At 38.3% G+C, this 18,027-nt stretch overlaps 1 protein-coding gene across 1 annotated transcript in view; it reads left to right on the top strand.

The window, feature by feature from the left end:
- The window catches only part of LOC126248432 (uncharacterized), a 108,954-nt gene extending 92,884 nt beyond the window's left edge, over positions 1-16,070 (top strand). Inside the window, exons 2-3 of the mRNA XM_049949404.1 lie at positions 10,489-10,607; positions 14,586-16,070. Coding sequence (XP_049805361.1) covers positions 10,490-10,607; positions 14,586-14,974 — 507 coding nt within the window. The 5' untranslated portion in view covers position 10,489 and the 3' untranslated portion in view covers positions 14,975-16,070. The remainder of the gene's footprint in view (positions 1-10,488; positions 10,608-14,585) is intronic.
- The last annotated feature ends 1,957 nt before the right edge of the window (positions 16,071-18,027 follow it).

The raw sequence follows: 18,027 nt of genomic DNA on the forward strand, positions 1-18,027 counted from the left end.
TAGAGTTTTGTCAGGACTGGCTCTCCCAAGGCCGTCAGTAGTTCCAATGGAATGTTGTCTACTCCGGGGGCCTTGTTTCGACTCAGGTCTTTCAGTGCTTTGTCAAACTCTTCACGCAGTATCATATCTCCCATTTCATCTTCATCCTCTTCCATTTCCATAAAATTGTCCTCAATTACATCGCCCTTGTATAGACCCTCTATATACTCCTTCCACCTTTCTGCTTTCTATTCTTTGCTTAGAACTGGGTTTCCATCTGAGCTCTTGATATTCATACAAGTCGTTCTCTTATCTCCAAAGGTCTCTTTAATTTTCCTGTAGGCAGTATCTATCTTACCCCCTAGTGAGATAGGCCTCTACATCCTTACATTTGTCCTCTAGCCATCCCTGCTTAGCCATTTTGCACTTCCTGTCGATCTCATTTTTGAGACGTTTGTATTCCTTTTTGCCTGCTTCATTTACTGCATTTTTATATTTTCTCCTTTCATCAATTAAATTCAATATTTCTTCTGTTACCCAAGGATTTCTACTAGCCCTCGTCTTTTTACCTACTTGATCCTCTGCTGCCTTCACTACTTCATCCCTCAAAGCTACCCAGTCTTCTTCTACTGTATTTCTTTCCCCCATTCCTGTCAATTGTTCCCTTATGCTCTCCCTGAAACTCTGTACAACCTCTGGTTTAGTCAGTTTATCCAGGTCCCATCTCCTTAAATTCCCACCTTTTTGCAGTTTCTTCAGTTTTAATCTACAGTTCATAACCAATAATTTGTGGTCAGAGTCCACATCTGCCCCTGGAAATGTCTTACAATTTAAAACCTGGTTCCTAAATCTCTGTCTTACCATTATATAATCTATCTGATACCTTTTAGTATCTCCAGGGTTCTTCCATGTATACAACCTTCTTTCATGATTCTTAAACCAAGTGTTAGCTATGATTATGTTGTGCTCTGTGCAAAATTCTACCAGGCGGCTTCCTGTTCCATTTCTTAGCCCCAATCCATATTCACCTACTATGTTTCCTTCTCTCCCTTTTCCTACACTCGAATTCCAGTCACCCATGACTATTAAATTTTCGTCTCCCTTCACAATCTGAATAATTTCTTTTATTTCATCATACATTTCTTCAATTTCTTCGTCATCTGCAGAGCTAGTTGGCATATAAATTTGTAATACTGAAGTAGGTGTGGGCTTCGTATCTATCTTGGCCACAATAATGCGTTCACTATGCTGTTTGTAGTAGCTTACCCGCATTCCTATTTTCCTATTCATTATTAAACCTACTCCTGCATTACCCCTATTTGATTTTGTGTTTATAACCCTGTAGTCACCTGACCAGAAGCCTTGTTCCTCCTGCCACCGAACTTCACTAATTCCCACTATATCTAACTTCAACCTATCCATTTCCCTTTTTAAATGTCCCAAATAAAGTAAAATTATCTTCTCATTCATATATTGCTCAAAAGATTAGTCTTCAAAGAAATCTTTAGAAGAATCGAATGTTGTATATGGTCTGTTCTTGATCGTGGAAGTGTGTAACATAGTCTAATACTTACTTCAGGGAAGACTTCGTCACATTTCTTCCTTAAAGGTGATGAGCGTCGTCAGTAAGACTGCAACACGTACTATTCTTCAACGTTTTCAGAGGCTTATTCTCATTCCATTAGACCAAAACAGTCTCATCAACCAGCGTAACGTGCGTTATCTAGTGTGTGTTTACTGTATAACTCTTCACGCTCGTAAACGAAATACTTCCCAAAGGAAAGCTCAACACGAAAAGTCGTTACGATGCATATTCATTCTTCCAGGTCTAAACGATTAACAAAGTTGTCTGTTTGCAAGCAAAAAAGCTTGGATTTTAAATAGAGAGGTTTCTTCTATTTGGCAGACGTGTTTTCTTCGTATGGACCGCGATGGCTCTACGTGCGAGGGCGAGAGCTAACACCGACCATCTGGCCCATTCTTTTTGTTCTCTAATTGAGGCTCTAGATCCACTACCTGCCTTGCTCGGTGCACAGCATTCAGCGCCTGGAAAGTCGTAAAAAGCTCTTCAGTAACATGCAGATGGCAGCTGCTGCAAGAGTGTTTCATGTGCTGTTGCTTCAAAAAAAGCCTGACAGCTCCCTCTGCGAATTAAACGCATCATTAGCAACTGGACTGAAGCCCTTCGCATTGACGACGACGACACGTACCTTTACGCAAGCGAAAGTGTCAACGCTGGGTTGCAAAAAGGAAATGTGCGAGGTATTCCGGCTGCACAATTTCACATTATATGGACTCCCATCGTTGTGAAAGCTATTTTAGTTCGGTCTTTCACCTTGATAAACAAATGAGGAAGTCCTACAGCCTAATCGTGTTCTATGGGGTGAAAGAGGTTGATTACATGCCCCGTAAACATCCTCTTCGTCAGTGACTTGTTAAAGGACTAAATCAGAGTGGTACTGGCACATTTAAGAGAATGTTAAACAGCAGCTCCAAATAAAATATTTAACTACGCTATGGAACCTTCCTTCATATTGTATCCTGGTTGACTACCTAATAAAAACCTTTTGCTGGCATCAACAATCCAGATACTTTAATTTGTTGATTATATTCGATATTCTGAACATGGCTGCACTACAGCAACGGTTACAGACGGCAGGAAAAAGGGACGGCCAACCAGTTGCAAAAAATGGTGGTTTTCAAATCACCTTGACCACGATTTCGACGGATCTAAACCCATCTTCTTCAGAAGGACAGACGGGCGTCGCGTGTCCATCGAACCAGAGATTCAGCAAATTTCGCTTCCTGAAGTCTTCCTTCCAAATCCAAGTATACCGTAGCTGGTCTTTAGATACATCTACATTCACCTCTATTTCGTTAAGCCTGCTACGCATTTCGCCAAAGAAACCTCTAGAGACTTAAAGATTTTTCTTAGGATTTGAAATATTTGTCGTCCTTTCCTCATTCATCCATGCCTTCTCTCTCATCCACTACAAACACCTAATTTCACTGCTGATCGTATTCTGTTATATTTTTTGTATCACTATGCATCCTGCTGGCTATAAATTAAACTGCTTCACGAGTACCGCAGTACTATCTTGGAAGAACATGAGGATAACCCCTTTATTGTCCTTTTCCCACTGTTAACCTCCTGGTGGGAGTGCTCTCCCCACCCCACCCCTAAAAAAAAAAAGTACTGATATTAGGGGAAAAACATTACTTTCACAGTGTAAGTAGCTAATATGTGGCTTACATACTGTTGGATCTCATTCATTACTACATCTGCCCAAGTATGTTTGGGTTAAGATACTGAAAATTGTTGATTAAAACGTCATTTGGCGTACACGTAAAGACATCAGTGTGCAATAATATACTTTCGTTAAATGTCCGGGCGGGATGGGGCAGTGGTAAGACGCTGGACTTGCATTCTAAAGTATAACGCTTCGAATGCCTCCGATTTAGGTTCTCCGTGATTTCCATAAATCTCTTGAGACAAATGTCAGGACGGTGCTTTCGACAAAAACAAGGCCGATTTCCTTCCTCTTTCTCCCCTATTCAGTGCTTGTGCCTTGTCTCAAATGACCTCGACGTTGACTTAACGTTAAACTTTAAATCTGGAGGATATTTGCATTTCTAAATATATATTATTTAGGTGCCCCAACTGTTCGTACAGTTTGGCACAGGTCAGGTTAAGGGCTGATTTTGCCCTGAGCCAATTCTTTACTTTCTGAAATCGACTTCTCACATGTTCGTACTCACTGTTTCAGCACTTGTCATGTAATGACGAAGAAACGGAAGAGGTTTGAACTTCCTTGGTAGTCTCGTTTCTGCTGGAAAATTTCTTAATGTCACGGCTGAGCGATAATGTCCTTCCAGCGTATGGAGGAAGACAGCCATCCTTTGTCACTTTACGCACAGCCATCACGTTGGACGAACGGCCATATCTGCTTCGAAACAAAACATTTTAGACAGTCTCCAGGTAGAGAGATTTTTTTCCAAAAATGCGGTTTCGGCCGCCATTTACACATATGTAGTTCAGGCATTCTCTTGCTAAGTACATGTAGGTGTAAGCGGTCAAAAATCTCAAACTACTCTGGCATAGGTGGAATGTGTGCAATAGTGAGCTCAAGTTTTCATTTGTGTGTACAGAGGAAACGGGTAACAGTTTTAGGCATCCACTCACCCAAGTGTACAGAAAAAATTCATACCTCGGTGCGATAAAAGTTCTTAGCCAGTGCAACAAATGAATCACATTCACAAGCCTATCAAAAGGAAAGTTATATTTAAATTTACTGAAATCTCATTGCTATCGATGCAATATTTCAGCCAGCCATTGCTGGAGAGCAGTAAGAGGCTGGTTGGTTTATAGATAAATTGTGGGAATCTTTCGATGTCTGCTGTCGGCCAGTAACCTCAAAAGGTTCTTCTTTTTTGAGAGTATTTCTCGTATTCATATCAGAGTACTTTTCGTGTCTATAAAACATTTATCCTGACTTGTCACTTTGTGTGCAGTCAACACATACAGCTGCACGTATGCTAATCACGGATATAATCAATATTGTGTGTCCACGGCTGTTGTGGCCCGGTCCAGTGTTTGATGGCACGTGAACACAGGCGACAACCTGCAGTATAAAAGCGGTTTCCATAGGCCACAACGTATGGGCAGCCCCCAACGACTGCAGATAGCCGGTGTTGCACAGTTAAGTTTTCACATATTACGCACGGTCTTCAGTGGTTCGGTAACGTATCTACATCTACATTTACATTTATACTCCGCAAGTCACTCAATGGTGTGTGGCGGAGGGCACTTTACGTGCCACTGTCATTACCTCCCTTTCCTGTTCAAGTCGCGTATGGTTCGCGGGAAGAACGACTGCCGGAAAGCCTCCGTGCTCTCTCGAATATCTCTAATTTTACATTCGTGATGATCTCGGGAGGTATAAGTAGGGGGAAGCAATATATTCGATACCTCATCTAGAAACGCACCCTCTCGAAACCTGGCGAGCAAGCTACACCGCGATGCAGAGCGCCTCTCTTGCAGAGTCTGCCACTTGAGTTTGCTAAACATCTCCGTAACGCTATCACGGTTACCAAATAACCCTGTGACGAAACGCGCCGCTCTTATTTGGATATTCTCTATCTCCTCCGTCATCCCGACCTGGTACGGATCCCACACTGATGAGCAATACTCAAGTATAGGTCGAACGAGTGTTTTGTAAGCCACCTTCTTTGTTGATGGACTACATTTTCTAAGGCCTCTCCCAACGAATCTCAGCCTGGTACCCGCCTTACCAACAATTAATTTTATATGATCATTCCACTTCAAATCGTCCCGCACGCATACTCCCAGATATTTTACAGAAGTAACTGCTACCAGTGTTTGTTCCACTATCATATAATCATACAATAAAGGATCCTTCTTTCTATGTATTCGCAATACATTACATTTGTCTATGTTAAGGATCAGTTGCACTCTCCCTGCACCAAGTGCCTATCCGCTGCAGATCTTCCTGCATTTCGCTGCAATTTTCTAATGCTGCAACTTCTCTGTATACTACGTATTATATGGCCCATAAGTTTTTCGAAGTAGAATGTCTCTTTGAATTACTCATAGTTAGCTTTAATTCTTCAAAGCAAGGACAATATTTTCAGTTTACATACAAACGTAAGAGCTTAAGTCTGGGGTAATACATTTCGTAGTAACATGAAATCCTTTTCAAAATTTTGTTACAAAAAATAAGATCTAGAACATCATTATTAGAAATTAAGCAATAGAACATTTAATATTTTGATTGCATTGGTGTCCACAGCCAAAACAGTATTTTTGAACAACATTAATTTGCCACACTGGCCGCCGTTAATGAAATCTAAATACGGAATCTTTTTAATTTGTATTCTCTCCTGTTCAGTTTAGGGCTTTTAACCATTGTCGAATGAATGTATCGTAGGTATAACACATCAAAGGAACGTACTTGGATTACAGTTAATAAGTCACTTCATTAGAGTGTAGAGGATTGGCCGGACTTCAAAAATATGACATAAGACAGATTGTTTGAACATCTGTGACATAGCACACCAGTTACAGCCTATGCAATATGCATAACATCTGTCACTGTACTCGAAAACGGATATGTGCAGTAATGGAGAATCCAAAATAAAATGATAGTTCAATCCATCTAATGATAGCTAGTACGGCGAAACTTGCCATTCATTATCTATAAACATTCAAAGCTGCCTTAAACGAAATAAATTTCCCTTTATTTCATTTGTCGATAAATCACTCATTTAAGAATACTTTTGTCGTGAATTTGGGTTAACCCAAATATGTTTACCTACTTGCATCCCAGAATATACATAGCACAAAACCCCAAAACGTACTTCAATGAACATTACATGATACACAGAGCAACACTTTCTGCTCTAATAATGGCTTGCTACTGCGTCACATGTCAAGCTATAGACATTTCAGGCAGTAAGGATACCAGTGTGAACTGATACATGTACTGAAGTTACATGTCCACATACAGAAAGTATAATAGATTGGATAAATCACTTAGGTGCCGATTTAGTCCCAAGTAACAGAACCGACGCTTGGGAGCCACAACTATAAAATTTCTATACGGGACATATCATTATGTAGGGTTTGCTTGAGCCGCCATGACTGCAAGTTTTGTATACAGTACGTAGGCCAATCACAGTAGCGAAAACTAACACAGATGTAAACTGTACGAGGTACAACGTTAGAAAAGCGGCGCCCAAATGACAAGTCGCTTGTGTACAGAAATGTTTTCGGACTGGTCCTGCTACCATCATGGGTCTCAACAAAGCATAATGGCAATGTGGAAGCATCGCATTGCTTTTGTGCCAACGCAGACTTTATTGAAAAGTGTGCCATTGCATTCCTATTATATGCACTGTTTCTCAGATTAGGGACTGTAATATATGCTTGTTGCATATAGAGCTGTAATATGTTATTTGTGAAAGCGAAAGTTGGAATAACTCGCAGGTCACATCCATCTAAAAGAAGAGTATCGAAAGTGGTAGGCAAAATCAAATTTCCAACATAATGATGTCCATATGTTGGAATGTCTTCTAAACTCAAATATAATGAGGTATCTCACTCAGAATGATTTCCTCCATGCCAACCAGCATGTTACATAAATGTCATGTGAAATGTTACACCTGACACACACTTTCTCATTTCACATACCCAAAATCAAAGATCAACATAACAGAGTGGGTACAGCTCTTGTTGACTTACGAAAATTTTTTAATACTCTACCATACCAATATTCTTGTTAAAAATACGATCATGTTGGGCATCAAACAAAATTTGTGACTGAATTGAAGATATCTGAGCAGGGGGGCAGCAGTATGCTGTAATTAACAGCTGTAGATTTAACTTCAGGTGTGCCCTCATGGAGGTACGTTTGGATCTTTAAAATCCATGTTGTACATTAATGACATAGCAGCCACTGTTAATAGGAAAATCAGATTTTTTACAGATGATGCTGTTACCTATAATGAAATACTTTTTGAAAAAATGCACAAATATTCAGTCAAATCTTCAAAGAAAGGCAACTTGCTTTATGTGTATATAAAATGCAAAACTGCTCCTTACATGAAATTCAAAAACACAGTACTCTGGCTATGATATCAGGAAGTTATGGTAGGAATCTTTCAATTCACAGAAATATCGGGGTGTAGAAATTTGTGCAGATATAACATAGTTTCAGTTGTAGCTACAGCAGGTGACAGTTCCATAGGTAGTATAATGGCAAAATGCAGTCAGTCTACAAAGGAGATTCCTTAAAAACACTCCTGCCCCTTGCTAAAATACTGCTGAAGTGTGTGGGTCCCATATCTAACAAGGGAGTTAACAAAGAAGGCAAGCTCAAATGGGCACAGATTTGTTTCACCCGCAGCAGAGTATCATAGAACACCTGAATTGGCAGATACTTAGATATATGTCAACAACCCCCACAAACATCTAATTAAGAAGTTAAAAGAAACAGTATTAAGGAGGAATCTAAGAATGTAACATAGCTTGGTATGTATCACTCCTGTAGGACCACAAAGACAAGACAAATACAGCAGGCATGGAGTCACTGAAGCATTCATTTATCCCACACTCAGTATTCAAATCCTTGTTGATATTCTTGCAGTTCTTGTTCGTAATTTCTAGTGTGAACAATTTTGGGTAAAATGACGTATAATGTCAAGTAGTCAGCCATGTCATCCATAATTGTTCCGATATGACTTAGCAGCCATTTGGTGAAGTGGGTGGATTATCACTATTCCACTCTTTGCTCACTTTTATTTTATCATCTTTCTTTAATAATCCAAATGTCAAAAATGGGTTTATGTAGGTTTTGAACATTGGCATGCTTCCATACTTGTACTGCTACTTTGTACTCATAGTTTTTCGGTTACCTAATTGCATGGTAAATTTATTGTAACTTTGTGGTGTAATCTTTTCTAGTAGTTTTTAGTTTTTTAGACTAGGATCAAACTTACATGTTCTGTTGGGGCTTCAGTTGAATAATTTGAAAAAGTCTGACACAATTTTAGCATTGTCTTGATCGTTATGTGCCATCATCACTGTTTCATTTTTCGTCATAAGTGTAAGTGAAATACAGTTATGCTGATTGTATTTAAACATTCTAACATAGTTTGCTTTACGCTGATTTAATGTATTTATTCTGCAATACAGAAAGTGCTAACATTTACTGGGTACTTTATTACTGGCATTTAATTGAAATTGATGCCAGCATGAAGAAACAGCAAATGAATGTGTTAGCTTAGCAACAGCCCAGAGTGCATGTAAATTCACCCCTTCCATGCACCACTTTTACCAAATGAAGGTTCTTTCCACTAATAATTGTGTTCACTGTCCAGAATAACATCAATATAGTTTGGCTAGCTTCAGTTAATTTAGCACATTCCAGTATCAAAAGTATAATTCTGCATTTCACTGTTTACTCATTTGAATGGATATTGGGTGACTGTTCACCTGCACTGCTTTAAGTTGATAAAATTTGCAAACACTTTTGAGGTGGTTGTCATAAGTTTTTCCAGTATAGTATCACATCATATTGTAAGCAAACCATTGTTTCGGCTGTGGTTATATTAGCCTCCTTCTACATCTACTGGTGTGTTTTAGCTGTGCAGAGTCACTTACATTTTGTTATTACTGCTCACTGAACCTGACATTATTTGTACATAACAATTTTAAAATATTGTTGTTACAATTGATCTTCTAAGGTAGAAGGAGTGGGAAATTCATTGTAATAAGTTACTATGGTGAAGGAAGTGGGGAACTGCTGTTACTTATTTCTTCTTTGATTGTCTGCCATGATTGGTGATGTGGACTCCTGTTTTCCTCCTCCAGGACACAGGCAGTGAGGTGGCAGTTACTTGCTGGTAGTGCTCCCATCTCATGTTGCTGGTGTGGCCTGATGGATTCTGAGGGCTGGCAGTGAAACTAGTGCAACCCTGAGTCCATCCTCTATTCGTGTTAGGGTGTTTCAGTGTTTCAGTATTTTGATGGCTTCCCTCATCTTGCATTTTACCAAAACCGTTTTCTTGACAAGTACACTGGCTTTGTTAAATTGTATTTCCTTGCCACGGTTTTGTTGGTAGTTAGCCAGTGCAAATTTGCTGTGTTGCCCTAGATGAATGTAGCACTCATGTTCCCATATGTGCATTACTATTGGCCTGTGAATTTCACCAATGTGTACTTCTCACTGGCATTCTAACTTTTACACACCTACAGTTTAAAGAGTCTATATTGTCTTGGTGGAGCCTAGCACTTTCTGGATCTTGTGGCTGTTGCAGAGGACAGGCTGAACCCAGCAAAGGTGTTTACCAATCCAGTCAGAGACAAGCTTCACATTGGGTAACATGCTTCCATCTACAGTTTGTCAATTTCTTGTCCATCGTGCTGTTGTTTGTTACTTGCATGGCTATGTGGATCAGTTTTTGGTTGTAACCATTGGCGAAGAATGTTGTACACAGCCTTTTGAGCTCATGAGCATCACTTCGGCACTGTGTGTGGATAGCCAAAGTTTGGAGAAATGAGTTGCTCTGCTCTGTGGTGGTTGGATTTTCTGTGCAGATACCTGTCTATGTGTAGACTTCTGATCTACTCTGTGTCATGTGTGCTCCATTATTCTATATACTTAAATTTCTAAGAAAGGCATTGTGCCATTCCTTTGAGGTGACTTCTTGATTCCTTGCGCATACAGTTTCCTCTTTACCTTACAAACTAACAAATCCTCTTTCTTAAAACATCTGACTGAATGGATTAAGTACAACAAATCGAAATATGTAAATAAATGTTTTATAGTTCTGCATTTATTTTTCTTCATGCAGGGACTGTTGGGAGAAAAAGTAAGGGTTCCTCTATTTCTTCATTCCCAGCATGTCCTGTGTGAACTCTCAAGTTACAGTTCATGTATTAAAAAAAATGTATAACTCGTATATTAAAAACATTTTCTTCACTTTCAGGATGGTGGGATCATTTTCTATTCAGCAAGTGCTGGTAGACCAGGTGCAGGTGCTAAGCAAGCAGTCAGATCAATTGCTGAAGACAATGGCAACTTCATCACCACCTTCTAAACGACCTGGTAAAAAATCAAGACCACTTGTTAATTTAAAATTGTGAAATTCAGTTAAAGTGCAGAAATTATATTTTAGAAGACCCATTTCCATACAGATTTAACAGTTGAGTAATTTATTGGTAACAACAGTTGGTCCCATACCTACCACTTCTTTTCCTAAAATGTACTGAACAATCCTCTGTTAAAGTGTCATATATGCAGAATAACGGAATACTTGATCCAGTTGACAATAGGTAGTGTGGCAGAATGTTACCATCCACAAAAAAAACATTCTGGTAGAAACTAGATAGGCTTGAAGTGTGACACAAGTGAAATGTAACATCCCTTCTTTGGTTTTTTGGCAACACGTGTTGATGTAATGGCACTTGAATATTCCATAAAAATGGTGTTTTCACTACTCTCTGCCTAGTAAAAGATGAAGCAACTATTTTATTTGAATTGGAATACATAGCCATTTTCTTTAGGAACATTGCAGAGTAATTTCCTCACCATTCTCTTAGCTTGACAGTTGGGTGTCCAAGCAACACATCTACTACGCAACAATGTTTTTGATAGAAATCAAAGTACATCACACCCTCTAGTAACTATGTTAACTCATCCCCACTTAGTAACTCATTACTAGCAGCTTCATTGGTAAGCCCACCCAAGTGGAATGGCTATAAAGTGATGAAGCTTCTGAATTTCTTCAAGAGATTAGAAGACAAGTTATTCAGAATTTCAGAACTCGCTCAACTCACTCTTTTAGTTTGTATGCCAGTTTTTATTATTGATGTAGAAATAAATTCCACAGAATGGCATTGCTGTTCTAATAAGCTGGAGTAATTCCTTACAGCTTACACTAAACTTGTCTGCCCTGTTCTGGACTGTTGGTGTGTGGTGTGGGATTCACATCAGATGGGATGGATGGAAGACATTGAGGAAGTTCAAAGAAGGGTAGCTCATCTTGCATTACTGTGAAATAGGGGAGAGTGTGCCACTGACATAATACATGAATTGGGATGGCAATAATTAAAACAAAGGCTTTTTCATTGCAGAATGATCTCATGAAATTTCAGTCACAAACTTTCTCCTCAAATTCGGAGAATATTTTTTTGGCACACACCTACATGGGGAGAAATTATCATCATAATAAACAGAGATATCGGAGGTGGCACAGAAAGATGTAAGTGCTTGTTTTTCCCATGTGCTGTATGAGAGTGGCACACACTTAATTGTGAATTAGAGAGTAATCATGTAGCTGCAGATTCATAATGCTCATAAATTTTGTTCCTATCACTATTAAAGACCCTGTATTGCAGTCAAATCAGTTGCATGATATAGGGGTTAGGCAAAATTGTGGAAACACCAACAGAAATGCATGCTTGAACACAAATGCAGATGCCAGTGAAGCCTGCAGGTTTGTCTGTTGTATTCGACTATGAACAGCAACTATGCAATGTCCTCAGGACGTCAAAGGAGATCACAGCTGCAAAATAGCTGCAAAATCAAATTCCACCCTCCCAAACCCTCTGACTACCAAAACAGCATAAAGTGAACTCCATAATCGGGGAAATGTGGAATTTCAAAACCACTTACAAATGATGCAAAAGCTCTTAACAGGAAAAAGTGGTGACAGAGACATAAAACTTGGACTATGGAGCTATGAAGGAAAGTCATTTGGCCAGATGAGTCTTGTTTCATACAGTTGCCAGCTTCTGGCAGAGGCTATGTCCCAAGACTCAAACATGGAGAGTGTTTGGCTATGATTTTGGCACCCATATCATTGTATTCCAAGGGTCTAATTGTTACTTTGCAAGCTTTATCTGACAATTTTGGCTGATCAGGTCCATCCCATGGTACAATGTTTGGTCCTCAATGGTGAATCTATGTTCCAAGGTGACTGAGCACCTATTCACGCAGCTTGCACAGTCCAAGACTAGTTTTGTGAGTGTGAAGATGGATACACATCTCCTCTGCACCCCCAGTCCCAAGATTTCAATACTGTTGAACCTTTGTGGTCTGCTTTGGAGGGAAGGCCGCATGATAGCTATCCATCGATCATAGTTATGTGAACATGGCACTATTTTTGCAGGAAGATGATGACCCTGACAACCATGCTGGACCTCCGTTTATCCACTCTGAGATGGCTGGAAACTGTTTTGAATGGAAATGGTTTTTGTACATTGTATTAGGCATGGTAATGTGTTATACAAAATTATTGTGGCTTTGGAGGCCACTTGTTGACTTACTGCCTGTTGCCTTCTGTCTCCGGTTCTTTGGCCAATTTTTGTGTGACAATTTCCCTGATGTTTCCCTAGCACAAGTTGGTGTCATCGTCAGAACGTCACCCTCTATTGCTGTAGTGCAACAATGGGGCCGGAGATTACATGTAAGTGTCTCGCACCATCTCCCGAGAACTTTTTCCTGGTCATTTCTGCTGTGGTTCTCCCTTCGCTACCTGCAATGTTAGTTCACTGCTGCACAAGAATCTGTGTACCATTACATTGTTACTGTGTGTTATAATGAGAGAGAGGTGTTTCAGTTGCCACCTTTTTTGATTAACCCCTGCTCGGAGTTCTCTAATTTTTGTAGTAGCATTAAACAGGTGTGCTTTGACTGCCTTTTTTAAGCCACAAGAGGTGGTAGATATTGTGTGTTAAGATTGTACAATGTCTGTAGGTAATTCTTGTGATCTATGTATATTAATTCAACTGAGGAAATGATGTATAGTGAAGTCAAGTTAATCAAATCGGTCTCTTAGCCCTAGGAAATTAACTGATAGGGACAACCACTCTGTAAAGTATACTCTTCAAATCAGTCATCATACACTCTTTTCATTGCTTTGAAAGTGCAGTTGTTAGTGACAGAATGGTCATGACTGTTCGTAGAGCATTATAATGCCACCAAAAAGCTATTGAGAGCAAGAATAAATATAATGTCACTTAGTGATACAAAGAACAGCAGTATTGGTTTGTGGTGCAGTGGAAGAAAGTATATTTATAAACAAATCACAGGATAAGGTTTGGTGTTACGGTATGGTGCTCATTTCTTGTGGAGGGTTGAGCCATTACGTTTAACCTATGGCAGAATGAATAGAAATGATGCAGAAACACATTTGACAGTAGCACACTTCTCGCAAAGGGGCAACAGCTTGAAGAAAAGGCTTCCTTGTATCAGCAAATCAATGCTGCTGTCCACAAAATATGTCCCACTGCACCATGAAATTTCTAGACTGACCTCATTGATGCCTTGATTGCAGCTGTCAGGCATCTCTTACATCAAATAGAGCAACTGTTGTGTGTTAGATACATTTTCCCAACAATCTGGCAACAAGTACTCTAAAAGCTTTGGGAAGAAGGGAAGAAAATTCCACATCCTTTGCGTCAAACTTAAAAGGGAAATTCTTCCCTGAAGATGAAATACTGTAATAGTAGCAAGAGGAGATAAACATTGTTAGTTTTGTGGCTGGAGACCCTCATACCAACAGGAGGTGGTGCCTGGAAGCTTTATTGGTGACTCTGTATACACCTTCTAAAATTTCAAAATTTTCATATCCCATCATCTTATGAAAATATAGTTACAGGATTCTGAAAACTCGTACTTGAACAAACCTCAGTACATATCATTGTGTTGCCTGAAATTTTTCATTACTTAAATTATGTATGTATGTATGTATGTATGTATATTTAAATATATTTATTAATAAGTTTGTTCATAAATAACTCACCTGCTACCATCAAGATATTCTTTATTTTATTTTTCATACGACGTGTTTCAGGAAATGATTCCCAGTTTCATGTGAGTCGTGCAAAAAATAAAATAAAGAAAATCATGACTGGTAGCTGATCAGTTATTTATAAACAAACATATTGATTTCAGTGTTGCAGGCTTTCAGAACCATTTATAATGGATCAAATCAGTGTATATTTATTACTTTTATCTGATAGAGATTTGGTTACCCCATATTTATCATTTGACTGATGGACTTCTAATTTTCTTCTCCAGGACTTCAGAGTGGAAAACGAGATACTTTCACCCGCAGTAGTTCTTTCGTCCGTCTGAAGCAGTTTCCTGCATACTTGTGCACAAGAAGCTGTGATGCTTTCCCCAATGTGCTTTTGTTCCTTAGCACTGCACTTACATTTATTCAGGGCTATACACAACAGCTTTCCGTGCTTTACAAGAAGTATGGAATTTCAGTATCGTTATGTGGTGCCCTGATTGTCTTACTGGGTCAAGTTATTGGGTGTTGTATGGGTCTTGTTCTGGGCAACAAGCCACCTGGCTTAATTTTCTTACTGTGTTGCATTATTTTCATAGCTGTAATAGGTTACCAGATCTGTTTGCAGACAAAAGTTGTGAGAATAAGGCACAGGAAATTGAAAACACATTGATGTGCAAATAAGCAAATGCTTCAATTCTGTATGAATTGTCATGTGTATAGAACAAATAAATACATCATAAATAACATATCAGTGAGAGTAATTAGTGAAAAAATGTATAGCTGTTTGTATATTGAGTGTATTCTCATTCTAGAAATGAGTAATACCTAAATCATAATGTTTTGAATATATTTGACTGTGTTGACGTGATAGCTCCAGGAATTTCCCTGAAGAAACTAGACTGTTGCAAAAATGGTGACTTCATAATTTTAAATACTGGCACTTAAAAAGTGATTAGGTTAGAATACTACAAATGAGGTGCCCAAAGTGCCTTAATATAAAATAAGTGTTGCTGTGCATATATGTGTGTGTGTGTGTGTCCTTTTTTTTTTTATTCATAAAATATGCTGATTTGTGTGTAGCAGGTTTGTTTATTGTGAATTGTGAAGCAAATGATGATGCACTTGGTATGAGTGCCGAAATTCCCCTATTAAGACTGAATTATCATAGTTGATATTTTCTCATACCTCTGCAATAGTACTTAACCATCTGACATGTACAGAATATTATCTATGTATCCAGCATTACTGGTAAAATATTTCAAAATCTTGCCATTAAAATATCATTTGTATATCGATCACTGTCAGTACTTGTCTCACATTCTATTAAATTGTATTGTATATGATACAACAAACTCTGTACTTGGTAATTGGTCTGAGAAATTTATTTACTGTATGCAGTGAAAAAACTGTTAAATATAGATTACAAATAAAAGTATTTCAGATGTGAAAAAAGGTTTGTAAACTTTTTCATTTGAAAGTGTCAAAGAACATGTGCAATACAGGCTATTGATGAGGAATTATAATGTCAGCAATATAATTTAGTTACCACTGTGATTTATTAAATATTTTATTTGATGACCTGTATAACTGTGCCAAAGTGAAGTCTGAAGAAATTACTAAATTATGTAGCACTTTACTGCATGGTAAATGCCTTCACTTATTTAATTTCCTGAGAACTTTTACTTTGTACTTGCATGGAAAATTTGTACATAATATTTTATGTGATGGTTTTTCATTAAATGATGAAATTGTTGGAACACTTGGAATAGTGTCAAATAAGTTTAATGAGTAGCATTCCCTTCTTCCTACTCTCTCTGTTTCCACACCATCCATTTCCATGATAACTTTTAGTGTATCAGTCCACCTGTCTGGTGTGTACTTCTCCATAGTACGTGTTCTATAGATAAAATTCTTAAATTATTCTTCTGATTATCTGTCAGTACAGATATCTCACTATCCAGTCCTTATTCTTCAACTATTGCTGTATTAGCCTTTAGCAATATAAAAGAACCAAATACATATGTGTTTTGCAAGAAATCTTAAACAGCTGTAATTATTTTATTCTCTATCAGTTTTTGTACTGGCTACCATCTTGGCAGGAGATGATAATGTACATCAATTAGTCAAAAATAAGTCTTTGCCAAATATGGCAACATCAGGTGTAACATGTGATGAATTGGTAAAATTGTTCCATTGAGTGTGTGGTGGTTATTTGATGCTGAGATAGTGTGTGATCATGTTGTCACATTTAGATTGTGTAATTCAACAACTGAAATTCAATTAAACAGTTACTATTTACTGGCTGTAGATAATGAGTTGAAGAAAGCCTAGCAAATATACACAGCAGTACTTCCATTTTGCAAATCAGAACACAAGCTATTTCCTTATTTCTCTGAGTCTGTGGCTGTCAATGAAAAACAGTATTATAATAAAGTGGGACACTTTGTCAGACTTGACAAGGGATTGTCTTAAGCTGATGTACATGATTGCATTCTTGTGGTGTGCTATAGAAATGGCACAAAATCTAAAATGGAATAACTGAACACTGATTGATATCAGTATCTTTTTCAGTCAGAATGCTACCTGCAGAGTTTCTTTTTTCCTTCTTCTTCTTATTCTTCTTCTTCTTCTTCTGATCTTCCTTAGGTTACCTCTTCATCAAAGAAACACCACAGCTTGCAAAAGCTAGATCACAGATATCACTGTTTTTACTCATCTTCACATTGACTCTGTAGCAATATACAAGTTATGTTAATATGTCATTAATTATGAAGAAAATTGTTACCTTTCCAAAATATCTGACCCACTTTTGAATATCTCCAGTATGTCTTCACATAGTAAAGTACAGTGTGTTAACTACTCCTTCACCAGTGTGTGTGGTACCCACTAATAAAATTCATACTTACTTTATATCATTCTATCCAACCATAGTGAATTGCAAATGGAGAAAGGTAAAGGGCTGCTCCCTCTCCCTGTATCTGATGGCATGACACACTGTTCTCCCTTCATTAAACTCCACACTGCAGCAGCATTCTCTCCAGTGCATGTGTGGGTGTTGAGTCCAAGTCAAGAAGCAGTGCATAATTGAGACTAAATTTAGTACCAGAAATACTTAGAATCATATCAACATTTTGGAATAATATGGACTATTAGCTCCAAAGTGCTACTGGTACTTAAACTATTGTCATTCTGCCATTGAGATCAAATGTAATGGGGAATTTCTAGCCCCCCCCCCCCTTTTATTGAGAAGTCGGCTGATACTAATAATTTAGTGGCCAAGGGAGAAATGATATGATTGACTGGAGTACCAGCTTACAGAGCCTGTATAGAGAAGTGCAACTGTGCATGAGTTGGTATGAACATTGTCACCTTGAGCCTTGCAAGCAAATATTTTTCCAGAGCCTATTACAGAGTGCTTCAACATAACCGCACCTTTTGGTTCTCAAAAGTGGTGACATGGTCTTTGTAGCATCAGGGAAACGTCACATTCACGCTATTCTTCATGTTACATACTAACATTGTGTAAGAAGCCTCAGAATTTCATGCACGATGTGATTACATAATATGTTTCCCTTAAAAGATGGTACTAATTCACACACAGATATTAACAATATTTGAAACATGGGAAGAGAATTGGTGTGCATGCCCACATATGGCAACAATTTTTGAAGTATCAATATATATATATATATATATATATATATATATATATGATGTGACTTA

This window comes from Schistocerca nitens, chromosome 3 (assembly GCF_023898315.1).
Source record: "Schistocerca nitens isolate TAMUIC-IGC-003100 chromosome 3, iqSchNite1.1, whole genome shotgun sequence".
NCBI lineage: Eukaryota > Metazoa > Arthropoda > Insecta > Orthoptera > Acrididae > Schistocerca > Schistocerca nitens.